Source organism: Podarcis melisellensis (genome assembly GCF_964234715.1).
Source record: "Podarcis melisellensis genome assembly, chromosome: 3".
NCBI classification, from domain to species: domain Eukaryota; kingdom Metazoa; phylum Chordata; class Lepidosauria; order Squamata; family Lacertidae; genus Podarcis; species Podarcis melisellensis.
Window position 1 is genome coordinate 84170186 of NC_138530.1, and position 27501 is coordinate 84197686.

Sequence of the window (27501 nt, forward strand, 5' to 3'; positions counted from 1 at the left end):
AAGTTGCTGATGCCTGCTCCAGGAGGGCTGTTCAGGTGAATAGGTGTGCTGGCCTAACTAAACATATTCACTTTGCAAGATTATTCCTTCCTCTTATCAGCCAGCCCAGTGCAGGGGAAAAAAGGACAAGTTTCCTGATTAATAATCCAGTTCCAAGGGTCCCATTTCTCCTGCAAATGTTTCTTAAGCTGAGGAATCATCTCCGTTGCTTATCTCCCTGCTTTACTATAAGCTGCCTGACATCCATGGGCTCACTTTGCTTTCTCTTGCTGCTACTGATACACATTTTTCTTCAGACTGCAGCCTCAGACATTTTCCCAGACTAGAACAAATGTGTTTGTGTATGTGCACACCCATGTGTACAAATGTCATGATAATGTCTTGCAATTGCAGAGAAATCTCAGCAAGCACACTGTGAGCCTCTCCTCATTACGCGAGTGGGAGAGGAGTGGTAAACACTTGGGGAGAAGAGCAGACAGAGAGAGAGGGCACAGTCAGAAAAAAGGTGGCATAGGGAATTCGCCAAGTACTTCTGATAGTGCAATGATTTTCATTTGCACAAGGGAGCTGCCCTTTCCTCTATACTTCCTGTGCACGCCCTCCCGAAATTTGTTCCAGATGGTTGGGTGAACTCCCAGAACAGATTTCGGGGGGAAGAGGTCAGGGATGGAAAGTTCCATTGTGCAGCCTTGAGCTAATGGAACTACTTTGCCTATAGAAACAAAGACTACAATGTGGGGAAGCCTGGTTTCCTATGTATTATATCTGTAGGAAGCCTTGTAGTATGGTCATCTTGCACAGGTGGCTTGGCTAGCATATGGGCCTCACTCTTCTGCCCTCTTCTCCCTTGGAATGGAGTCCCAGGCTGGGTATGTGGGCAGGAGCAAGGCTTGATATGCCAATGGAAGGACAACTTTGTGTATCAGGACTCCAGACCCTCCAAGTGTCTCTCTTTTCCAGGGACAGTCCCGGATTTTCAGAAGCTCTCCCAGTTCCTTATTTGATATCAGAATGTCTCTTTTCCTTAGGACATCCTGATTTTCATCAGAGAAGTGTTGGAGGGTATGGAGTTATGCGACCCCCTGAGCTAAGGAGATAAGTAAGTATACAATCTTTAGATGACATCTGCATGCAGCCCTGTATAGGGAAGCTTTAAAAAATGTTTTACTATGTTTTTATATATGTTGGAAGCCGTCCAGAGTGGCTGGGGCAACTCAGTCAAATAGGTGTGGTATCGATGATGATGTTGTTGATAATAATAATAATAATAATAATAATAATAGAATAGGATGTCCCTATTTTCACTAGACAAATGTTGGAGGGTATGGGATTCTGTTCTACATAGGGGTGACTCCTATACCCCTGCCATATTTCAAAAATTGAAAATCTGGACACAAAAGTTGTTGAGCTTTTGGAAATTCACCCAAAAAATCAACACTTCCGACATGGGTTGCCCTACGCCTGGGTTCCCCCTGACATTTCTACCGATTTTTGGAAATTCCGCCTGGACGCTATTTCTGACTGACAAATCCCAGATATGCCCTGGAAATTCTGGACATATGGCAGCCCTAATTACCAAGAAAGAGGAGACTCATTTAAATTTGTGTGTGCTAATTTACATTAATAGACTATGCAAATTTATAATTTAAACACTGTGGAGACAACTGTGACTCAGTGAGCTGTGTGCCTGCTCATTCTGCTGTCCAAGTGCTGAACGCTGATGAGCAATTTCAAGACCCCACCCTTCTCACAGTTCTTTATTTTAGCACAGAATGGTCACCTGTGAAGAAGGGCACAGGCCATCCCCCCTTCAGCACAGGCAACTTTCACATATAACTGAACACAAAACAGCCACTACACTGAACATGTAAAGGAAATTTTATTAAACATGTCTACATAACATGAGTTGGAAGTTCATTTTAAAAGCACAGGGGAATGTTAAGACAAGTGGTCAAACTAGAAAGTTACTACCGAATTATAATTAAGTTTGTTTATTTATTTGGCCACTAAAAGACAGAACAGAATCTAGTAGTGCACCAGTGCTTCAGTTCTTCCTGCTCAGCAGGTCGAGCAGTAACCAATCTATGCTCCATGGAAACATGGGCAGAATAGTTCTGGCAATGTTTAAATAATCATCATCATAATAAATAGTTCACTTGGTGCAGGCAGTTATGTCTATGAAGGAAAACCTAATTGTGTACACAGTTTCTACATGTGTTACAGCCCCACAGTAGGAATCTACACCAAAATATTTATTAGAAGGAATTTGGTCCGTACTACGTCACGTTTTCCATAGGGTAAAAAATAAAGTCCATCTATAGACATTTAGCACCAGACTGACAGGCAGCCTGGCTAAAACCTGCAAAATGTCTATAAGAAAAAATGGATGGCTTAGATTTCTTGGTTACTTCATTAGAGTAATTACGAGCAAACTGTACAAGTACATGCAACACACAACCTGGCCTATGTGGAACTAACATACATTATTAAATAATCTCTTTTTGATTGTTTCTTTTTTTCTCTCTCTTTTTTCTTTTCCTTTTTTTCTGTTTTTCTTTTCTTTTTATTACAAAAAACCCAAAAAACGTGCATGCAGCTTTGAACAGTTCCAAATCATGCTGCTCTATTTTGTGAGATCACAAAATCAATGGCCCATAAAAGGAGAGAACTTCTCAATGCACCTGCACACCCCGCAGCTTTTTAGCACATTTTACAGAAAAAACACAAGGTGGGGGGGCTTCAAGACCAAGATAAAACCCAAATGAACGTTGTTTTTTAACTGTACCCCCCCTGCAAACCCCCAAAAGTAAGATATCTTTGTTTAAAAAAGTCAAGCATTGTGCTTGCATCAGTCTCAAAGAAATGTAAACTTAAATTCAATAAAAACGTTAGTTAAGTGCAGAGTATCTCAACTGGAATTTCCAGTGGGAAAACTAACAACTCAGACCATGCTCTAACCAGGGCAGACAAGTGTATCAAAAGTGACACATGTATCAGAGAAGCCTGGATACAGCTGAAAAGTGTCAGATGCTCAACTCAATTCCTGGTCGACGTTTGGGAAGTTACACACTAGAACGGAAAGACTTTCCTCATTGGGTCCAGTAAGACGACCGCTTTACAAACATAATTGTCAATGTCAAAATGAAAAAAGCACAGCTGCTTTTTTTTAAATCGAGTCTTCAGCAATAGTTGCAGATGCAAATTTCCTTCATGCAAAGTATTAATGAAACATACAAAAACCATGATGTATAATGCAAATATATTCACTTCCCCACCACCCCTCACAATGAAAAATTATGATAAACTCCTTAATAACAATAACATTAATAAAGCAAAACTGAACTAAACATTGGTTGGTTTTACTCTGGTTCTCCACACGTGTTAAGATGGTGGACAACCAGAATGAAAGGACAGTGGGGGTTTTGTTGGCATCGTACAATAACTCTGGAAGGTGAACACTTTTAGAGATGCTTACAGAGATGTGCTTCAGCCCTTTTTGGTTTGGTTTAGAAAAAGAAAGGAAGGGTCTCTGTTAGCATCATGAAGACTTTTACAAAACTGGCAGGATAAATAACACAGCAAAACCAAGTGGAAATAACATATACAGAAAGAGAGCAAGGAGTTAACACTGTTTGTGGTTTCGGGGTGGGGGTGGGAGTGGGGATGGGAATGGGAATTGTGGAGAGAACGAGCGGTTCCAGTTCAGTCTTAAAGGTCCCTCTTCATTATAATTATCATAAACCTCAGGGACATTTTGCTAGATGGATCGACTGTATTTTCATACATTGATTTGTTCAGTAAATTGAAGCCAACCTCATAACAAACAGACATATTTTTTTTGGATAAACTACTACAGGCAAAACTGAAGTGATGATTGTCTCTTTTCAAAAAAATAAATAAATGCTCCTCATTGTTGTAAATAGCTTTGTTTCCCCCCCATTGGTGATCCTGGGCGATAATGACTTTGTTGGAGAGCACCTGCTGTTGCGTCCACTAAGATCGAATGCAGGGAGGCCCAGTTGAGCTTTCCAGAGACGACTGGGAAGCCCTGCGAGTCAGAGGAGTCAATGTTGGATCCACCAAAGAGGAAGGTGGAAATAATTTATACCAGCCTATTACCACACTGGACAAATCAAGTTCTTCCAGCAGGATCTGTGCTACTCCCATGAAACATTTGTGATCCATTCGGCCGTAGTCTCCCCAGACTATCACCTACAAGTAAGGACAACAAACAAAATCAATTTACACCCAAATAAATGCTCTCTAGTTCCAGGTAGTGAGATGTTCCAGGGGCAGTGCTACCACATTCGGTCTCACTTGGATTGGTGAGTGCTAGGGACTCACATTATTATCATTGTGATGGTTTCTGTATTTACACATATACAGGCAGTCCACAGTAAGAGCAACTGCACTCCTTTAAACTGAAGGCATCGTTGGTAATCCTGCATCTCATCCCCAAACAAACCTTCAGCAATGCCACAGCTTCAGCCAACTCATAATAGAAGAAGAGTTTGGATTTGGTATCCCGTTTTATCACTATCCCAAGGAGTCTCAAAGCAGCTAACAATCTCCTTTCCCTTCCTCCCCCACAACAAACACTCTGTGAGGTGAGTGAGGCTGAGAGACTTCAAAGAAGTGTGACTGGCCCAAGGTCACCCAACAGCTGCATGTGGAGGAGCGGGGATGCGAACCCAGTTCACCAGATTATAAGTCCACTGCTCTTAACCACTACACCACACTGGCACCACACCGTTTGCCTCTTTGTTTCTGCTTTCCTTAGCTGGAGGTGTGTCCCCCAAGTTCCAATGGGTTTCATATTCAAAAGCTGGAGAGAGATTGGCAGTATTCAAGAGAAAAATCTCATGTCACTAATGAAACTTCAGCTGATCATCTCAGGGTATTAACATAACGAAGGATGGCCTTTCAGCAGCTTAACAATATTCTCATGAAAACACTTGTGGAAAGGGGATATTTTTCAGAGGGGAAACAGGAGGCAATTGGTAATATTATTGCAAGAGACGGTAAATTGAACAAAATCCTTGCTGTGTCAGAGCATTTGAATTTCAGTTGCTTTCATACTATGGATGTTAATCAGAGGCTGAAATGAGCTGAAATAATTACTGACCTGCAGGACTTTGCCATGTGGACTTTCCTCAAAAACCAGTGTCTGTTGGTATAAAGGATCAAGGGTTTTCCTTGCAATCCTTGTCTTCTTCTTGGCCACACAAGCCCCATTTTCCAACAGATAAACTTTGACATAAGGAGCTATGAAGTACAAGAAATATTGGGTTTTAATCATTTAAACTAATAAGAAAAAACCCCTGAAAGAAACATTACTGGTTTTTCTTTTAATAGCAAACAGAAGGGTGAGGGAAATGAAGAGAGGGACATCTTTTTTGGTGGTGGGGAGCAGAAAGCCATTTCCCCCCTTCTTTTTCTGATTTATAAATCCACTGGAACCCTTCTGTGGGCCATAACCCAGGAATGACTACAGAAACTGTCTTGGTAGAAGTTGCCCATTCCTTATTTGTTTGAAATGCACAGTACTTAAAACAACAACACCACAATAAAAAATTGCTGCTATTTATAGAAGAAGGAATATGTAGGTGAAGGTCTTCTTATGGGTGTTTATTGCATTAGCACAGAAGAACTGAGCTGAAAAAATGAAATGTTTTCCCCAGAGAGGTGGCTGAAAATAGTAGTTTTCATTATCCCAGTGGTTCTGTTAGAGTTTTTGTGCTCCAAGCTAGGAAAATTACATCTTATTGACTTGTCTAAAGTACCGCTGTACCAACTAAGAAACTCTTTTTTTTTATTTTGCTTTCTTTTAGTCCTTCAAACTCTTAGTGATGCAGAGTCCAAAGACTTTACTGTAATCACAATGCAATGTGAATTCTTTGTAATCAGCTCCTGCTTTCAGTTTCAGCTGAAACTCCTGCTTAAAAACCTAAAATCACTATCTATCATCTGTCTGTCTGTCTGTCTGTCTGTCTATCTATATCTATCTATCTATCTAATTGCATACATAAGAGAGTTTTAAAATGTCAGGTGTACAATTGATTTCAAATCTAATACAGATACCAACTGGATGAAACAGTGGCGAAGGAAGCCGCTTAGGTTTCCTGGGGCGGCGCGCGCAGGGGTAGAGTGAGCTGCCCATAGGGGCGGGGCGCACCCCGGGGCCTCCAGAGTCTGGCTGCCGCCTCCCACTCAGCCGCCCTACAGCTGGGGGGGAGGCAGCGGGCAGACCATTTGGGCAGTACAGAGCCTGCACGCGCCCAAACCATTGCATCTCTCCCAGGAGAGACATGTGGCTCGGGCGCACTGCAGGCTCCACGGTGAGTGCCACCTAGCATTTTGTCACCCCCCTCAGCGGTGACACCCAGGGCGGACCACACCCACTGCACCCCCCTTCCTCCACCCAGGGATGAAAACCTGCAAATTGAAGGTTTGTTGAAAGTGGAATGTCTACAACAGGAGCTAAAAAGACAAGCGAGATGGTGCCTGTCTGGTATGCAATGGGAAGGGATTTAAAAGGGTACAGTAAAGGCCTGATTCTGGCATTGTATGGAATGCACCTCCTGAAATGTTGGTATCTGTGGGATGCCCTCTCCTGAAAAGCTGGTCATATAAGGAATGAGATACTCTTGTAGATATTCAGGCCCCAAGCAGTAAACAACTTTATAAACCAGTACCAGCACCTTGAATTTATCCCAGTAGCTAATACGCAGCCAGAGTCATTCTTTCAGCAGTGGTGATGGCAATATTCTGCCACAGTGAGCAGTTCAGCTACTGTATTTTGCATTCGCTGAAACTTCCTGGTCAACCTCAAGGGCAGTCCCACATAGAACATACTGTACCAATTAAATCTGAAGGTTACGAGTGCATAGATGACAGTCAGGTCTTAGCAGTCGAAGCTGGTAGAAGGCCCCTAAGTGACAAAAGGACCACCCACTAGACCACAGCTTTCCAAACTTTTCATGTTGGTGACACATGATTTAGACATGCATCATCTCACGACACAGGAATTCAATTTTACTAGTAAACCAGAGGTTTAACTATCCCCTTTCCAGCCCTGGGAGGAGAGTGGGGAGCGTTCGTGTGACACGCCAACACACTAACGTCTCGCAACACACAGTTTGGAAAACTCTGCACTAGACTATGAACCTGCTCTTTCAGGGGGAGGTCAACCCCACCCAAAGCAGCCAATGAACCATCTGGACTCGGGAGCTGCCACCCACAGTGTCTCCATCTTGCTAAGCTACAGAGTCAGTTTGTGGCCCCTCATTCAGCCCGCCACCAAGTCCAGGTCTTGCATGCCCTTTCCCAATTAGATGTCACAGAGAAATAGAACTGGGTAGCATAATGATTCCCATAAACGCCTTGTTGTCGCTGCCTCCATTTTTTTCTAGGATGTCACAAATATATGCCACATGGATCTTTTTTTTAGGGAGCTGGTTATACAGGATTCACCTGACCCTTCCCAGCCATATGTATTCTGGGGCAAGCTGGGCTTGCTCCCAGATGGTTGTTTATTATGGGATTAGTGCTCCTTATGTATGCAGGTTTTCTGCAGCATCCACATGACGCCACTGGCATCTAAATGCCAGACCAAATTTCCCTCCACTGAATCCAGATTTACCCTCTCTGTGACGAGACTAATAAAGTATTATTATTATTATTCCAACAACCCATTTGTGATATCTAAAAACAGATTTGAACCCTTAAGCCTATCCACCCATCCCAGTTTGGCTCTTGTTCCCAGAACGTAAGGTGAGACCTGCAGCAGTACAAGGTCTCTCTGCCATATTGTAACTGCTTTTACTTTTCAAGAAATGCCTGTGGCCGATGAGGAAATATAATACAAGGTACATGCATTTAAGGCTATGAAAACCCTTACATCATCCGAACAAGCCAAATTACTGCACACTTTCACATCTCTTGTCCATCGCCATGCACAACTTTTCTTACCTGGGGTAGATTTAGAACCAGGCTTCTGTGTCAGGCCTCGGGCTCTAATAACTTCTACTTCCAACTGGCCTTTCTTATCCACCATTCCAATCTGAATATCACCTAAAAGTGAATCAGGTGTGTGAGAGTGTCATATAAACCAGCAAAACAATAATCTTCTAATGACTCACAGAAGGGTAAATAAGCCTTATGCTCCCTCCTGAATTTTCACTGTTTGTTCCTATATTAAAAATTTTCATCCTGCTCTTCCTATAATTTACCAGTTTATTGCTAATGCTTCATTTTAGATCCCCCCCCCATTGCATTGTAAACTAAATAACCCAGTGGAATAACATCAGTGGATGATATGTGGGACACCATTTAGAATAAAAAACAACAACAACCCTCTGTTTCTTGCTGCTCGAGCTACATACTGTTTTGTTTAGGAAACTTTAACAAGGATTTTCTCTCTGGATGTTGCCTGCTCTATTTAAGTGGCTTGGCTAACACTGCCCTCCATCCTCTAATAGTGCAGCTTTCCCAGGTCTTATGCTGGCTAGTTAAAACATCAACAGTATCAGCTGGATTTCTTTATGATCCTCTCCTATTAATACCCTGCTTCAGGAAAAAATAGGTAAAATCAGTTCATAGGAATGATTCTGCAACCACATCCCAGAAAGTAGTACACATGGTATTTCTTCAGATCCAGTCTTTGGTGCCTACCAGGCATCAGCAGAGGGTGTTACTGCATAGACCTTTCCCATCTAGATAAGAGGTAATATCTCAGATGTATCTCAGGTATAATAGAAACCTTCTAAAATGTTTCTCTTTAAAGGGGGAAATGTCTGTGTTGGTTTTCTAGGTCAGAAACTTCAGTGAATAAAGGCATCAATGGGTGGAAATAAGACATCACCCAAGGAAGTCCCTTGATCTGTTTCCCTGCCTAAGCACTGGCTGAAAATCAGTAGGTTAAATGTGATCTCATATGTAATCTTATATTTGGTTTATAAGAATTTATAAGCAGCCAAATAGACTTCTATAGCACACCTTATTTAGCTGGTTGATCAGAGTATATCTATTATTATTATTTTGATTGGAGTACAGTCGTACCTTGGAAGTAGAACGGAATCCATTCCGGAAGTCCGTTCGACTTCCAAAACATTTGGAAACCAAAGCATGGCTTCTGCTTGGTTGCAGGAAGCTACTGCAGCCAATCGGAAGCCGTGGAAGCCCCTTCAGACATTCGGCTTCCAAAAATAGTTTGCAAACCTGAACTGTCGCTTCTGGGTTTGCGGCGTTTGAGAACTAAGCTGTTCGAAAACCAAGGTACGACTGTATATCTATCTGAATGAATGTGAGAGACCTGCTGGGTTATAAAATAACTCATATGAGGTGGTCTATTTAGTAAGACTCCCGTCAGAGGGAGCCCCTGCTCTGTGTGGCCCTACATTTGAATGAAAAGCAGGGGATTGCTAGAGATGGGGACTTTACAGTGGTGATATTCTCACTGTAGAATACTCTGCCTGGGACATTGGCTGACACCTACTTTGATGGGCTTCAAGCACCAGGTGAGCACCATTTTATTCTCTTTTAGTGGATGTTGGAATTAGTTTCTGCCATTCTGTTTTATTCCTGTATGTAAGTTGGTTTATTTCTGTTTCCCTAAAAATCTCATCTGGAGGGCTGGAGGATCCTCTGCATGGGAGGTTCTGGGGCATGGTGGATGGGGGAAAGAGGGAACTGGCAAAATTTCCATCTTTTATTAGCAAAAATCACACGATCAAAGGCCCTTCTGTTTGTGGAAGTGCCACTCTGGATCCAAGCCAGGTTAAGAAGAAGAAAACGTTTTTTGTGTTCATCAGCTTGAAAACTTGCTGAAGGATGAAATAAAAATGTTTGAAATGGATTAGATATAAAAAGAAATGGAGAAAGTGAAACCTAGAATGACTGAACAAGTTAGACAAGCAGTCTGTGACAGAGTGATAAAAGGAACTCGAAACAGCAGTATCAGTTTGAATAAAGAAGAGTTTGAAGAGTTTGGTTTTGATATCCTGCTTTATCACTACCCGAAGGAGTCTCAAAGTGGCTAACATTCTCCTTTCCCTTCCTCCCCCACAACAAACACTCTGTGAGGTGAGTGGGGCTGAGAGACTTCAAAGAAGTGTGACTGGCCCAAGGTCACCCAGCAGCTGCATGTGGAGGAGCGGGGAATCAAACCCGGTTCACCAGATTACAAGTCTACCGCTCTTAACCACTACACCACACTGGCTCATCAATAAAGTATTGATGTGTTCCCTTCTATGTAATTAGGTGGTATTCCAGGGTCAAAACTTCAAGAATATAACCCACTCTGCTTGATGCAGATGACAAAGCACATAGTAACATTGCTGCGGTAAAGTCAGCTGACCCCAGGTCTCTCAAATGCTAATACCCAGAACATTTGCAATGTTTGGTATTCTTTAGGAAATAGTATCATTGTTCCCTCACAGTATGATGGCAGTCATTTAGCAGATAATGAAGAGGTGAAACTGGGACAGGTTTTTAAACTGTTTCACTAGATTTGGATATAATAAAAATAGTTACATACAAACTCTTTCCCCTTAACAGTATTTTTGTTATTTTATCATTCCCATTAGTCCCTGCTAGTATGGCCAGTGGTCAGGGCTGATGGGCTCCCTTCCAATTCTACAATTCTATGATTCCATGTGGATGTTGTGAAATTATGCACACTTGGTATGTACTGAATCCACCTTAAACTGATGTGTGTTTACACCTTATTTTTATTTATTCAGAAAGATTTATAATAAACCATTTAACCAAATAGCTCGCTAAGTGGTGTATATTCTTATGAACAAAAACAAAGCTGATCTTACCCATGGCAGGAGTGGCTAAAGTTTGTCGACCTACTAGCTGCGCAGGTCCAAGTCCATCAAGGAAATCACTGAATTGACTGTCAGCACCGAGTCGGACTCCAGGAAATATTAGGCTGTGGCAAGACAAGCATAGCAGAACGATAGATTTTTGTGACTTATTATTTTGACACAGTCCTGCTTTACCAAACACACAGCCCAGCAGAATATGTAACTGGCAAATTAAATGAGAAACAAAGTCACACACATGCAATATTCTTGAACCTTGAACTTATTAATTTTAGCAGCTCCTCAGAAGAATGTCATGATATTGGTACGGAACTTAGTGGCAAGGAGTACCAGCACATTCCTTTCCAGCTGAAGCTAAAATGTTTAGTTGGATGCAGTGTATTCTGGGTCTACACAACTGTAAAATACGGACAGTCCCTTACTAGAAACGAATAAGTGTTGCCACCATTTTGTTCCCTTCTGATCTATCTGGGCATTACTGCTACTAACTCTACTTTCCTTTCCTCCCCACCCCCATTACCTTTTCAACAACTTGTCTATCCCTGCCTCAACCTCTTGGTTGCAGCCTCAACAGTAGAAGGCCTGCTCAATGACTGACCATTTGGTACCCTCTAGCGGAGACCTGCTGCCAGCAAATATGCTTGCCCAATGGGTGGCAGGAATGGCCCTGGTTGTAGCAAGCATCCACTTACTTTCCTTCTGAGCTGTAACTGTTGATGCTGCCATCAGTCGATTCCCGACTTGGCTGCCGGACCATACGGCTTCTCATTTCTGCTGCCATACCAGTTTCTGTGCTTCTCTGTATCGTGCTTTTTAGCTTCTTGCTGCCCGTCTCTAAAAGAAAACAGGACAGCAGTAGTAGCAGCAGCAGTAGTAACAAGTTGGAAGCAGCAAAATGTTGTGATCATTCACATCGCTGTGGTTGGACTGAAGCTGAAATTCTATGCACTTACCTGGGAATAAGTTCCACTGAATTGAATATAACATATTTAAGTCAATAACCTAGACCTTTTCAATCTGTGTCCCACTGAACTCCGGGGCTCCTTGGAAGTCTATCTGAGATCCCTCAGTTCAGTAGTGGTCAGCAAGCTTCTCTTAAAAAATTGCTTGCCCACCAGTACTAATCTTGACCTAAAAAGCATGACCACGGTGTTGTGTATGGTAAAAGATACTCTCTCTATTTTGTGGTACAACTGTGATGCCCAACAGCAGTCAGTGCCCAGCATGAATAATATGATACATACCCCAGAATTTTGGCAATGCACAGGAGTTGCATAAGCTATAGTGGAAACCATGATGCACGTAATATTTCTAGAAGATAGAAAGCTTGAAAACGATTGGCTGAAATTAATTTCATCAATGTTCCTAAACATTCATATTCTAGCCCCCCCCCCAAGCTGGTATCTATGTTGCTCAGTGGCAAGCTTGCTGGTAGGCTATCATATTCTACCACGAATCATTGCTACATGAAGGAGGAGCCTCCATTGGAGTCCACCGCAAGGCAGCAGGCACAGGAGATGTTCAGCATCCAGCATACATCCACCTGTCTGCTCTGCATCCCTCTCTGTTTGTTCCCCACTCCTAGTAAGGGTTATGCCCTGCATGGGTTTTTGTTGATGGGTGTTGCTGTCTCAGCATGGGAGAAGGGAAAGAGATCTTCATCTGTACTGGTAATGATTCCCTTGAATCTGATCAGCAGCAGAACACAAGACGAGACCACAGGTTAGCTGAACACCTAAACAGGTGTTTTTCTTCTTTCAGTTGAAAACTTAACAAAAAGCAAATATAAACACCAGAAAACATATGTGCTTAATATGCATTTCCACAAATGAAGGGATAACAACAGGTAAATAGATTATTCTTTCTTTTTTTGTAAATCATTTTTTTTCTTTTGATGACAGGCATGTGAAAAGGGTATTTCAGAATACGTGATAAAATGTCTCCCCATCTGAGCATGTCACTGGCAATGTAGATGTAAAATTTTATGTATACCTGCAGCAAATATTCACTCTGTTCATTTGAGTTCCATTGGCTTTCAAATAGAACTTTAATGTGTCAAGTTACAAATCTAGCTGTATGGTAGGTTTGTCGCAATTCGTTGAAAAGCATCTGCCAAGTATAAGAAGGTTAATCCTCTTCATGAACTCTGGCGCAAATATTCCTCCATCAATACTAGCTATTGACCTTGACAGTTTTAAGATAAAATCCCTTTTACTAAAATGCCATCTATTATACATAATTTGCTGATCTTAAAAATTCTAAATAAAATAATTATTTTACAAGTACAATAAAATACTAACAGAAATAAAAAAATCAGTTATTATGTCAAGAATCCCCCCCCCTCATTTGTTTCTCCTAGTTTCCTTAAAGCAAACAAGGCTGTTCTGTAAGTCACAAAAAGGGTAGGGTCTCCCAATAAGAAGCACATAATCTCTTGGATAGAACTGGTTGGTGATTTAAGCAAGAGTTTTCTCCTTGGCCTGTCAAACAAGGAATGTTTCAGAACATAATTATATTCCCTGTTTGATTCAGATTACAGAGTTTTTTGGGATACAGGAACCCATTTAAATCTGCCATATAACATGGCAGATGGCATAGTCTGTAGGTGTTCTTCAGCGAAGGAAGGAATTGCAAGCCTTCAAAAGATTTGGGTCTCTGGTGGTCATTTTAAAAGGGCAACACCAGCAGGAAATGGTTGATTGTTGTAGCAATGTCATATCACCTCCTGCTTGACCTCCAGAAAGCCTGTATCTCAGCTTTTTATCGAGACAGTCCCCAAATACTTTGGGCAAATTATATACTTGTGAAGGGTTATGAATCATACCATCACAATTTTCCATATGACTTGAAGACAAGTATACCTTTTTTAGTGGCCACATATTTGACATCTTGTACATTCATTTATGGAATCTAAACAATAAAAAACAGATATCCTTGCTTTAACTGAGGGACAACCTACCCCAATCCAACCGGTGCTGGAGTAAATCCTAATAATGTTTGCAGATGTTTATTCAGTTCTGTTTCCAGCACTCCAATGCATGTCTCATTATCTTCTCATATCTCATATCTCTATACAGAAACATTACCCAGCACATCACAACCCACTGTTTCTATGCAATGCTGTGCCCCAATGTCTTTGTGGTGACCATATTATTGTTGTGAAATGCTATAACTGCTTCAAAGAGCTGAAAGCAACTTGAGATGTGCTTTTCATCTCAGTACTTCCGTATGCCAATAAAATTGTAAATACAAGTCTAAAAGAAACTACAACTATATCCATAAATTTTATACACACACACACACACACACAGAGAGAGAGAGAGAGAGAGAGAGAGATGATAGATAGATATAAATTGCAGATCTAATCCATCTATATATGAAGAATTCAGAACTTAAATAAGATTATGGCTAAACAAAAAATTTCTCCTAAGCCTCTAATTTTACCAGTATTTCACCAACGAACTACATGATGTTCACAATGTTATTCTAGTTTTTTGAAGCAGCATTATTTCATTTAAATAAACTTAAGCCCTTCAGTTCCCTGTAAATGGTTAATCACTGGATTGTATGGGCTATCAAATGAATAATCAGCCTATGAATTATTTCAGTATACACACACAATGGCATAGATGGGGGAAAGGCTGACACACATACATACATGGATGATCAGGCAAAAAACACTTAGAATCACAGGTGGGGAGAGTGCCAGTGCAATCTGATTATGCTTTCTTTCCATTGGCCTCTGGTTGGCCACTGTGAGAACAGGATGCTGGACTAGATAGGCTTTTGCTCTGATCCAGGTGGGTTCTTTTGATGTTCTAAAGTGGCACAGTTGTCAAGACTGACTAATATTCTAGAAGTATATATTTTTTTACTCTGCTCAATTACTACTTCTTCTAAAAAAAAATCAAATCTATGTATAATTGTGATAATCTCATTTCAACAATATTGAATGTGATATTTGTTACATTATTATATGACTATTAAATTAGCAAACGTAAAAACACACCTGGAAAGCAGGAACACTAATCATATCCTGGGCATCTTGAGCTCCTTCCTCTGCCCCCAGCATCTTAAAAATATTCCTGGGATCAGCATGCATACACACATTGCACAGCCAGTCAGGTCCTACCAGTGGGTCACCAGAATTGTAAACGGTCATTGAGTCTTAATTAAGGGTTAGGTGCCTTTAATAAACAATGAGGCTCACTGATGCCAAAGAACTTTCATGGATGCAAGTAAAAGCTATGAACATGGAATAAACATTGATGAAGAAATTAGAAAAGTGTGGATCTCTAAAAGAAAAGGATGAAATGGCTCCCATGCACATTCTCCCATGGCAATTTTTCATGGAACTCAGATGTTAGACATGTTACAATTAACAGTTGCATAAGAGATGATTTCAGATGAGTGGTGCCATTTGCGTATGTTCAGGAAGTACTGCAAAAAGCAGAGACCTTTCTGTCTAAATTAAAATCGCCCCGCTGCAATATGTATAAGTTAGTGGTCCACATATATATTAAGTTTAACAATAGGGTTGTGTGAGCATTTTTGGCTATACAATCATGCCTTTTAGTAGAGAAATTATCATGCAAGACAGACCGAACATTACTCGCTTGAGCAGTGCAAACTGATGTAGAAACCAACCTCCGAGTGAAACACCACCTTTTAAAAAGTCAAGCTTAGTGATAATCTCTCTGTTCCCAAAATGTTGGTTTTAAAGTAATTTCAATGTGAAACAGATGCCAGTATTTGTGGGCCAATACTTGTATAAAGCATAATAAAAACACTGTGAAACAAATGACCAGTAATTGTAGAACAAAAAGTTGCCATCATGATTCTGAAGGTTGATTCATAAAGCAGGTTTTTTTTAAAGAAGCTGAAAATGTTTTCTTTTTTTTACATATTGCATGTTACTGTTTCATATACAAAGATAGACATTGTTCACCTAATTTTCAAAATGATATACTGAATATTATACCACTTAGAATGACACATGTAGCCATTTAATAAGTTACGCTCTTCAATCAACTGAACATTTACAACTAAAAACAAGAGTGAAATTGCCTATGATCAGGCTGTGGCTAATTCAGCACGGAATGTGAGCATTTCATAGGAAGTTTTCAGAACCTTGAGCTGCTTAACGATTTCGTTTTCACATTAAAAACATACTTTGAGAGAGATACCTAAGTCCTTGCTACATTTGCACATTAAAGCACACATTGCAGATCAATTCTGTCAATAAACACAGAACACAAAACTTAAAATGCCATGTGTGTGTAGCTTGCAGATCTGCTTGCAGAACATTCATTGCCCTGCTGTGCATCTGTAGATGAGGTGGGAAGTGTGGAGTTCAGTCTTTTCTTCTTCCCTTCCGTTTACTTCAATGGGAAGGAGTTAACTACACCAGTCCCAAGGCTGGCACAGAGCTGTTCTGTTTCTGTGGGTGTGTTGGGGAAGTGAAAAGGCTTTAGGTTTGGCTTCATCCATACCTTCCACTACACACCCTGTTTCCCTCTGAGCCACTGGTGGAACATCTATGCTTTCCACTGGTATGCCAAGGCATTTCTGATGGGTAAGCACCCCCTCACTAGCATACCTCCACCTCTGCTGGTGTAGATGTTCTACCCCACTGCCAATGCTAGTAAATACCAGTTGCTTGGACTCACAAGTGGCAAGTGTGCTGCTGCTGCTGCTGCACTCAGGCTCCTCTTGTTTCCATGGACACTGAGTTGATCACTGTGAGAACAGGATGCCGGGCTAGATGGACCTTTGACTTTGTCTACCAGGTTTGTTCTTATGTTCTTAAGGTACACAGCCATCTTTACAGCCGAGTTAGGTTTCCTTTCTTAGGCTACAATCCAATGCCCATTTCCCCAGACCCTCTGCAGTCAACTGGTCTTTTTTTCTGAGCAAACATGAATGGAATTGCATTGTTAGGTTTGCTGCAACAAAAAAGCCATCTTGTGTGTTCATTGGCCTCCAATGAGCCCAGGTAAATTAAGCTTCAAAAACTGTTCCAGTTCTTGACAGTGTGGAGAGAATGACTCCTGGTTTTCTTACCTAGCAGCATTAACTGCACAGTGCTTTGTGAGTCGTCCCCTTACATGGCTGCTTCCAACATGCTCTCTCCTTCCTCTTGAAGAAGAAGAAGAAGAGGAGGAGTTTGGATTTGATATCCCACTTTATCACTACCTGAAGGAGTCTCAAAGTGGCTAACATTCTCCTTTCCCTTCCTCCCCCACAACAAACACTCTGTGAGGTGAGTGGGGCTGAGAGACTTCAGAGAAGTGTGACTAGCCCAAGGTCACCCAGCAGCTGCATGTGGAGGAGCGGAGACGGGAACCCAGTTCCCCAGATTACGAGTCCACCGCTCTTAACCACTACACCACACTGGCTTGCAAGTTCATCTGGTAGTCATTTCCTGCTTTCCATTGCACCTCATAGCCCACAACTGCTTCTAACTCTACTACAGTTGGCCCCATTTCAAGGTCCCAGAGAACCCTTTTTTTTAACAGTTTCATCCCCATCAGACTGCCATGACACATTTGTTTTCTAAGGCATCATCCTTATTTTTCAGCCTACGAGTGGACTAGAAATGTGAAAGGTACCTTTTCATTACTGCAATCCTTTTGAACTGCAGTCCTCCTTAAGTGGGAGGCAAAATAACATGGTGTGGAGGAGGAATGCAGACAGGTGTGTGGCATGGAAATGAGCAAGACCTGGGGAAGTGGGGGTAAACAGCAGAGAAATGTAACAGAGATGTTTCAGGAGGGAAGGTGTAGGCACCAAATAGCGTGATCTGTAGAGAAATGTAAATAAATGGAACTTCATGAATTGGTAGCCCAATTCTCCATTTTGTAGAAGCTGGAATCAGCAGCTGTAACGGAAGAGAAAAACATACCGGAATGTCTGAACAGCCAACCACTCTGTCTGCCCAAACAGAGGTTATGGGCAGGAAAGAGGGGTTAACTGATGCCATCCCTTACATTTTTCTTTGAAGCAAAATATAGCAGGATTCTTCACTCTGCATAACTCTATGGAGTTGTCCCTGTGGACCTCTGAGAATGTGGCCATTGAACAACAGCAAGCATTTTGCTTTTCTGAGGGCTTGAAAAATATATCTGGTCAATTTAGACAGAGGTAATAAAGATGGCAGGGGACGCAGGTGGCGCTGTGGGTTAAAGCCTCAGCGCCTAGGACTTGCCGATCGAAAGGTCGGCGGTTCGAATCCCTGCGGCGGGGTGCGCTCCCGCTGCTCGGTCCCAGCGCCTGCCAACCTAGCAGTTCGAAAGCACCTCTGGGTGCAAGTAGATAAGTAGGGACCGCTTACCAGCGGGAAGGTAAACGGTGTTTCCGTGTGCGGCTCTGGCTCGCCAGATGCAGCTTTGTCACGCTGGCCACGTGACCCGGAAGTGTCTTCGGACAGCGCTGGCCCCTGGCCTCTTAAGTGAGATGGGTGCACAACCCCAGAGTCTGTCAAGACTGGCCCGTATGGGCAGGGGTACCTTTACCTTTACCTTTACCTTTAATAAAGATGGCACCCCTAAGCTGTTGTAAAAGAGAGGTGTAAATATTCTGCAGGCTGGCGCTCTCTCTCTCTCTCTCTCTCTCTCTCTCTCTCTCTCTCTCTCTCTCTCTCTCTCTCCCTGCTGCCCCTTATGACAAAAGAGAACAGAAGGAAAGCTAAAGAGAGAGTCACTTTTGTGCAGCGATGTAAAGACTGTCTGGCTACATATACAATCGCCATCTACGTGTATCAGCCATCCAAAAATTAGTTTCATCAGTTATCATACCTTTCTATGTGATTCTAACTTTGATCTATTTTAGTTTAGCTGATCACCTGTCACAGGATTCAATGACTTTACTAACTCCGTTAGTTTACCATGTCTGTGGCTTGGGATCAACACAGCACACCAATCCTGTTTTCACTTACCGTACGTTTGAGAAGCGGCAGGGTTGTATATAACATAACTTTTGAAATATTCCAAAGCAAAATGAATGAATACAGACTTACCTCTTAGGCATAAGCAAAGTTAAATCCTAGCTATATTAGGAAGCCCTCAGCAGGAATTAAAACATGAGCTTTTGTTTAAGCAACTGAGTGGTAAATAATGTCTGGACTTCCTGCACAGTCTTTTGCTTAAACAGAAAAGAACACTTGGCATGAAGAACTGTCAGGATGGAATGATCAAGTGTCTTCAGACGCAAGTCTTTACACACACACACACACACACACACACACACAATTAGGGGCATTGGAATGAAAAAAAAACCCCAAACTAATTCTCCATTTTGTAGAATGTTGCAGAGGAGTTTAGGAGTATCAGAAAAACTATGGAAATCCAAACACACACAAAACCCTGAAATCCTTATACTTTTTTCATTAAGACTTTGGTCTCAGGATTCATTGCCCACCATTTTTTAAATACATTTTTTTTTCATCCACAGAGTCAAGAAAAGCAGCAAACATTAACTGTAGCACACTATTCCCAATACTGTGAAAACGTTCACTATCGAATAGCTCCAGGACAGATATGAGTGATGTGCAGATTAACATTGAGTACATGGTCTCCTCTACCCATCTGACTTTCTGCTGCTGATCATCTCAATTATTCCATGTGAAAGTGGCTTCTAGCCACTGGTAGCTGCTTTTAAAGTTGATGCTGGGCAGCATCAACGTTAAAAGTCTCAATCCTTGGCATCTCCAGGTAGTACTGGAAAAGATAACCCTCTGAAGCCCTGAAGAGTTGATTCCTGTCAGTTTAAACAATACTTGATGGGCCAATGGTCTAATTGTATTGAGCATCTACATATAATCCTGTGCTCTAAAAGCAGTCAGGGACATCTTATCTTACATCCAGGTGGAAAGTTCAGTTTTACTGGAACTCTTGACCTAACAATAGGCCATGTATCAGTTGAAAGCTATTTCCCAAAGTTTGCTCAGTGCTGAGAGCTGACCAGCTGAAATTTCATTCTCTCTAAAATCTGTGCTTTTCTTTTCCAATTCTGCATTTTCACAATAATATCCATGTAATAATTCATAATATCCAATATTTTGAAATGTATTACCATTCAATTTCAGGCTACAATTCGGGATGCTTGCTTCTTTTAGCAGGTAATTGTAGTTCTAACTTAAAAGGGGGGCGGGGAGAGACACTTGAGGATTGGGGATGAAATATTTTGCCCCAACTTGACAAAAAACTTGATAGTCATCCTGTCTGCAGAAAGCTTTGGGAAGAATGAGAACAGGATAACTACCCTCCATGCAAGTGCCAAATTGGTGTCTAACAAAATGGTTGAGGGCTAATAAACAGAAGATTAATCCTGACATAAGATTGTCTGACCAAGACAATGGTGTTCTAGCTGTTCTGGATAGTACTGCACTCTTTGCTAAAGGATCAGGTTCACAACCTGAGAGTGCTGATTTCTCACTGGCCTGAGTAGCCTCTGAGGCATGAAGCTTATTCCACTATCCAAGGCTAGTTAGAGATTGTGGGGCCCAATTTTCCATGCCCTGGTACCCTCCAGATTAATTACTACCTCTGAATTATGTGAGTGGCTGCCTTTCAAAGTATACCGGAAACTACTGCTAATCTAGATTATCAGATGCTCGGCTATAGCTAGCTGGGACAGTCCCATTGTTCCTGCCTTGAAACTGCTTCACAGTCCATTTCAAAGCACAATTCAAAGTGCTGTTGCTTACCTTTAAAATGGCTTGAAACCTGAACACCTGAAGGCACCACAAAGACTTGTCCATGCATAAAGATCAAAGGCCCTTTTCTAGGTGCCAGTGTTGGTAGAAACTGGTGAGAGGTCAGGCTTTAAAATATTCTCCCTATATAATTCCCAACATCATTAGCCAATTAGAAATGCTTTCTGAAAAACCACATAGCCAGACCAGCTTCACTTGGCAATGTTCTACAAAGTGGAAGCCATCACTACAACTCCATGAAGACACGGTTCTCATATCTCTATTTATTTTTTGATTTCTATGTTTATTTGTTACACTCATAATATTTACTGCATTCTGTATATGCTTATATCAATTTTATATATTCATATTCTATATAGATGGCATCTGTATGACACCACCTAAGATAAAAGTTCTCTGGGTGGTTTATGATAATTTTTTAAAAATAAAAAACCTAAAATACAAAATTAAAAGTCTGTGTGTGTGTGTAGACTACATAAATACAACAAACTCTATACAATTTTTTTTATTTTTAAAAAATGGAGGCTCAGATTTCCTATTTAAAGGGTTTGGGTCACGAGAAAGGTTCTCACCTGCCACTGAAAATGACACCAGGCAAGCCTCCCTGGGAAGGCTATTCCATAAATGAGGTGCCACTACAGAAAAGGCTGCCTCTCCCTGGAAGTCGTCCACCCACTTGACTTCATTCAGTGGTTGCACTCAAAGTAAGGTACATAAGGGAGAAGGCAGTCTTTCAGGTTGCCTCATTCCAAACCACTCAGGGATTTAAAGGTGATAGCCAGCACTTTAAATCGCCCCCTCCCCATAGAATGGGAGCAAGGCACAGAACCTCCTCTACTAGCAGTATGCTGATTATTTATCAAAGTTGGCTTGGGGTGAAATAAATGAAACTGCAGTATTCAACGAGAAACTACCTCTTGAACACCAGTAATGTCACGTGACCACAGATTCGAAAACCAGCAGTGGGAGCCCACAGGAGCCACAGTAAACAGTAATCTCTACCCATCCTGTTTCTGAAACAAGGATAAAGGGATGGTGCTCCAGAGGAATTAAATAAGAGAGTGTTCATTGGGCAGTGGGGAATACATGTGATCTTTTAGAGGAATTTTTTCCCCTGTAGCCGTTGACTGAAAACGCAGTGGAGTAGAGTCTTGCAGTACTATTTTTAAAGTGCCTCTCAGCTTCCGCCTCCTCCCGCAGCCCAAGAGAATTGCATAATGATGCTAACCCTGGAGGGCTGCTTATGGCTTTGCAGTCCCAAGTGGCTCTTGCTCTCGGTAACCTCTTTAGACCAAGTGTTGTTTTATAGCTGTTACATAACCCCAGCTGCTCAACAAGTAAAAAATAGCAAGGCTGGGAGAAAACAGATAGAGAGCCAAAGCTAAGCACTTAACAAAACAAAACAAAACAAAACAAAACAAAACAAAACAGGTGCTTAACTTTCCTCCATTGCGATGAGCAGGATTTAAAGGTATTTCCATTTGTTTGGATAATGTGTACATATGGAAACCATCCTTTCTCTAAAAGGCTTTGCGCCCATCCAAACTGGGAGTTTCTTTGTGGGTGTGTTCTGTAACGTATCATTGATACAATAATAATAGCACATTAGCGGTGGATTTACAATGTGTCATCCACACATCATTCTGCTTTATCGGTTGCTCTGCAATGTTTTCCCCACTGTCCTTGCACTATTGCCATCTGGAGGAACACTATTGCACTATAGCACGTAGCAAAACCGGGGGGGGGGGGGGAACAATCCAAAACATTTGTGATATAAAAAGCCACCGAACTATTGCAGGAAGTTAAGACCGGCATTGATTGGACTCAAAGCAGTAGGACTGCTCTGAAACATTTAGAGGTACAAGCAGTATTGGAAGCAGAATCACGTGTCACTGCCCCAATACACTGATGCAGTGGCAGAGGGAGAGTGGTGCAGGCCACCCTGGGTGTCATCACTGAGGGAGGGGGATGACAAAATGACAAAAATATGAGGGGGTTTTTTTAAAAAAATGGGCTCACGTAACTTTTTAGTTCAGTCAAGAAACGTAATGAAACACGGCTGGCACTGGGCACCACACCGCAGGGTTGGGCACTTACCACGGGGCCTGTAGCGTGCCCAAGCCATGCATCTGTCTTGGGAGTGATGTGGTGACTTGAATGCCTGCAGACTCCATGCTGCCTGAAACGGCAGCATGGGACTTGCGCCTGCCCCCCGCCTCTCCCTCAGCCACCCTACAGCTGAGGGGGAGGCAGCGGAGAGGCTGTACGCAGCATGCCCCGCCCCCATGAATGGCTCGCCCACCCCCTGGCTGCTGGATGGGTGCTGCACCCAGCACCTGAGCGGCTAGCAACACCGCTGCGTTGATGAGCACAAATTACTAGGAATGCGCAATAAAAAGAACGTTTTTAGGGGCCTGTTTTGCATTTCAGCCTCATGTGCTTGGATTAATTCAGGGACAAGAGGGATGTCAGAAATATGGGGCCCCATCCCTGTTTTTTCTTTCCTTTTATTGCCGAAGCAGGAGCTGGGAGGGGGGGCACTGGCCAATGGGAAGGAGTGTGTTTCTCCTTCCAAATGTCCTCTTGGGCAGTTTCCAATGTTTTCTCCCCAGCCAGACTCTGAAACCAGAAATGCACCTAGCAGGAAGAAAGTGGCTAAGGGTAGAGGGGAACATTTGCAGGGGAAACCTAAGGACTGCAGCAGGACCAAAGTCCCCTCCCCTCTCACCATATGTTTGCTGGGATAAGACTTACTTTGGCCTGTGGGAGCTTCCTAGCTGTGGCATGTCCCCATGCTACTCCGGTACAGGAAGGATGAAAGAACCAAGAGGATGGGTTTCCTACCACATGAACATCACCCAACTGCCAATACAACTACACCCGAGAACCCTGCCCTGAGCTCCCTTCCCTCCTGCACAGATCTGCCTGGCATGCTGAGATGGGGGTGTGCTTTCTCATTAAGAGTCACTCATCCACCTGAAGGTGCTTCATCAACAACTTGTACCTGGCTGACGGTCCTCAAAAAGTACAAGTTACTTGCATTCCCCCAAAAGTAAAGCACGCTACCTCCAGAATGGTTTTCCAACCAAAGACAAAGCACCCACTGGAGGGCAAGGGGAGTGGCAGAGAAGGGGAGAATACAGAGAGCTAAGGATAAGCTGTTTGCTTTTTCTGCCTTACCCTCTCACCACACCATAAATCCACGTACGTACGTACGTACACACACACACACACACACACACACACATTATGCAGTATTTTAAAAATTGGCAAGTTGTTAAAATTGTACCATACGTGTGCCATTACACCAAGAACGGGCACATTTCAACATAGCAGTGGCCCTGTGTCCCAAAGCAACTGAGTTGATGCCTGAAAATTTAAGGCTCACCTGACGTAATTTATTTGTGAACCTGTTGCAATAAATTCAATTATTTAATGCTGCTGCTTCACATAAACAGCATACTTGCATTAGGGCCTGAGGGGTCATAGTCAAGTTATTGATTGAAGTCAAAGTAACCAAATTTATCCCCCACTCAAAAACACTGCCAGTTATCCAGCTCCCTCCTTGTTCAGTGTTATTAATTTTTCCTCCGCTCCCTGTCTCTTGCTATAAATATTTCTAGACTCCTGCATTAAATAGGCATAAGGGGGGGGGGGAATTGCTCCACATCGCAATGTCTAGTCTTTGCAACCAACAGACACCTGCAATGATCTTTTAGGAATATTTTTAACAGCATGTGGGTTTACTTCCTCATGCATGCACACTTTATGTAATTCCCAAGATCCTAGCTGTCACTCTAAAAATACCAGCCTGAAACCAGCGTTCCTTCCTTTTCAAAGAATAGTTGACTGAGAAAGGTATTCGTAAGCAGCTTCCAGCACTGACTACACCTGGTTAGAATGTTTTCAAGTCTTATGTGGTGAAAAGGAAGAGTCTGAATGAGTGTCAGGAGTTCCAAGAGAAATCAGTGGGACCCCCTGTGCTTATATGTTGGATTTGATTACATTCAAGGGTTGTATTTGCATTGTTGTACTTGTGGTCTCAGAAAAGTCAGCTCATCAGTTTGACAACATTTGAAGATCCAGACCTTGGCCAGGATACAAAGAATTCAGCATTCATGTGAATACCTTGGAAACCCCCAAGTCCCATTCTTTAAGCAGCAGCTGCTTACATAAGCCAATCCCAAAACTCAGGACAGTGTTTATCAAATTCACTGAATGAAGTGTGAGGAGCCGCTGTTGGGGAAAAGAAATATGAGAAGTCCTTTTGGGTGCATGCAAGCCACTTCTCACACTTACTGTCCTGATCAAAGAAAGGCAATATGGTCTGGGAATGCCAGTAGAAGACTTGCTTCAGTGGACTGAGTGCCCCATTCTTCTTCTGGATTAATAACTATTCATGCCAGATGCCTATATTTTCTGAGAGAGAGTCAAGGCAGCAGTATTTTAAATTGCAGTTAGCACTCAAACTCTGTCAGTTATTTATAACATGAAGGGGGTTTCCATGCATACAGAAAAGACAGTCTGTTCTTTCAACATGTATGCAAAAATGCAAACCAAGTTTAAAATAATTTGGAATAGAAGAAACCTTCAAAAATACAGCTTGAGACAGATTGTTTAAAACCCTGCAGAGAGTCTGTTTAAATCCCATTGAAGTAAATAGGATTTAAGCAATTCCACAGCAACATACAGGACTGCAACCTTACTTGTAGCAAAATCCAATTAATGTTACAGGGATTCATAAATATACTTGAGATGTGTTTTAGATCAAGCCCTTTCAGTTACTGAAGTAAATCCTTAAAATCCCCTAATCTTTTGCTCTAAATAATCCCTGGTCACATAATTAGTCCTGTTAAAAGGATTACAAGCATTCCGTGACATCCAGGTAACTGAAAAAAGCTAATTATTTTCAAATTCCTTCCAGTATTATCTGAGTGGTATTAGAATAAAACAGGACTGGCCCCATTATTTAATATTAATTCACCATTCTAAAACCCCTGAGTGACTTGGCATGCCACGTCTTCAGTAGCTGCAAATTCCTAAGCCCACAGAATATACACATGAATTACATTCAAAACAAACACTGTATTGAAAGCTTCCATGTCACATTCTAAATTCATTGGTTGGAAGGCAAGAAAACCACATGTATGAGAGAAGCAATCTCTTCCTCAAGAAGAATTCTGAAATAGGGCTGACTTGCACAGGCAATTCATAAATCTATTTCTTTAGGTGGCTCAAATGTAGACTGGGCAAGGGCAGAAAAATCCGAACAATGTGGTAAGGCTCTGTAAGCACAAAGTTACTTGTTTCTGGTTCCTGTTTTATGTGCTCTCCTTTTTTTCCCTTTCTTTTACATAAACCATAGGAAACTGGATGGAAACGGTGATCTCCAGGGATAGTTCTCCAGCATTGTAATACCAACAGCAAACTGTATCCATGATTTCTTCTTTTTTTGGAAAAAACCAGAGAGACCCACCAACAGAATTGTACCTGTGTTTGGGATCTGCCATTGGAAAGCCCTGTGAAGAATTTAAAAGCATTTCTGCCATTTGTAGCCTCTTGTCCTCAAACGCTCAGCAGCGTTGCACCAAATGATGCTACGATCTGCTTGCTGTTCCCGAACAAGCTTCACAGCTTTGTGTTTAGTGTTGTCTTCCAAATATAGTCTCTGAAGGAAACAGTTCATTTCTCCCCTTGAGTGGAAGGGAACTGTTATCACTTTGCACTAAGATTCTGTTTTGTGATGAGAACCCCCCACCCCACCCTAGACACGAAGATCCAAGAAAACAGTCAATCTAGTCTAAAGCTGTACTGGAAAGGAACCTTCCCTCTGAAATAACTTCAGGGCTACACACACACACACACACACACACACACACACACACACACACACCTCATTATGTACAAAGGGCAAAATAAGAGTTGTACAGCTTCACTGGGAACCAGTCTCTTATTTCACTGGAGAAACCGTATCAAACATTACCTGGGTAAATGATCTTTCCATAGGAAATAGCACAAACACATTATTTATAATAAAGCTAACAGTATGACTTCTTAGAAGGAAAACTGGATGGTGCTTTGCTCATTTGCCCGTCTTATTTCCAACTCACTTACAGGCGAGCCCAGTGGGTTTCAACAGAACTTGCTTCCAAGCATGTGTACCACTGCAGTTTTTCATTGTTATGAATGCAACAATAAATTGAAACGTGTATCAAAATCAGTTAAAGATGCATGAATTTTCTTGACACATATTATCCTGTTTCCAGTATCATACAATAGATTTTTTATGCTCACTTCAACCTCTATCATTATAATAATTATAAAATGATACTGTACATAGTTTAAAACTTTGGTTGAACATGCATTCTTATACACATAAGTGTGCAGGTTAAAACAGAACTATGTCTTTATTCTTCATATGCCAGCCTAGAATGGTGAGGGAAAGTAGAAAGAGCAATGGAAATGGAAACGTTTGCTTCAGAAACTAGGCTGCAAGCATGTGTGTGTGTGTAAATATATATGGGGTTGCTAGAGATCCAAGTGCATAGGTTTTGGATTAGGGTAATAAGAGATATGCAAGGGTACTACATCGTCTAAGGTGAGTCTCCAATTTCCTCATTAGTAGTAGTATTTGAGCATACAAATATTCCTTGATGGCACTTTAATGTGAGACTTCCTCCTTTTGCAAGCTCAACATAACAGCCATTTTGCAAGATGAAGCCTGGCTCTGCCACTACAAATATTTGGGAACAGGAATTCAGTGCCTTTCATCTCAGTCCTTAATTCAGAACAGCAGAAATGTGGTTTACTTTGCTTGCAGGTTCAGATATGATCGTGTCTGGAAGCGCTTAATTTTTGGACAGGCCACAGAAACATTCCTACGAACCTCTATCGCCACAGTTAAGAAGACATTTCAAGATGTAACCAGTGTCCCAAATCATCTAGGGACAGTATCAT

At 41.9% G+C, this 27501-nt stretch overlaps 1 protein-coding gene and 1 long non-coding RNA gene across 51 annotated transcripts in view; one reads left to right on the forward strand and one right to left on the reverse strand.

Annotated features, from left to right (window-relative positions):
• The first annotated feature begins 1026 nt into the window (after window positions 1–1026).
• Window positions 1027–25996, forward strand: LOC309366398. The gene is made up of 2 exons (XR_014166689.1): window positions 1027–1099; window positions 25910–25996. It is a non-coding gene; the product is annotated as an uncharacterized lncRNA (long non-coding RNA).
• RIMS1 (regulating synaptic membrane exocytosis 1) overlaps window positions 1861–27501 on the reverse strand; it is a 240428-nt gene continuing 214787 nt past the window's right edge. For all 50 annotated transcript variants that reach the window (XM_081904833.1, XM_081904834.1, XM_081904832.1 and 47 more), the window contains 5 exons: window positions 11522–11663; window positions 10824–10936; window positions 7972–8073; window positions 5126–5265; window positions 1861–4212 (listed from right to left, as the gene is read on the reverse strand). In XM_081904833.1, coding sequence (XP_081760959.1) covers window positions 3994–4212; window positions 5126–5265; window positions 7972–8073; window positions 10824–10936; window positions 11522–11663 — 716 coding nt within the window. In that variant the 3' untranslated portion in view covers window positions 1861–3993. The remainder of the gene's footprint in view (window positions 4213–5125; window positions 5266–7971; window positions 8074–10823; window positions 10937–11521; window positions 11664–27501) is intronic.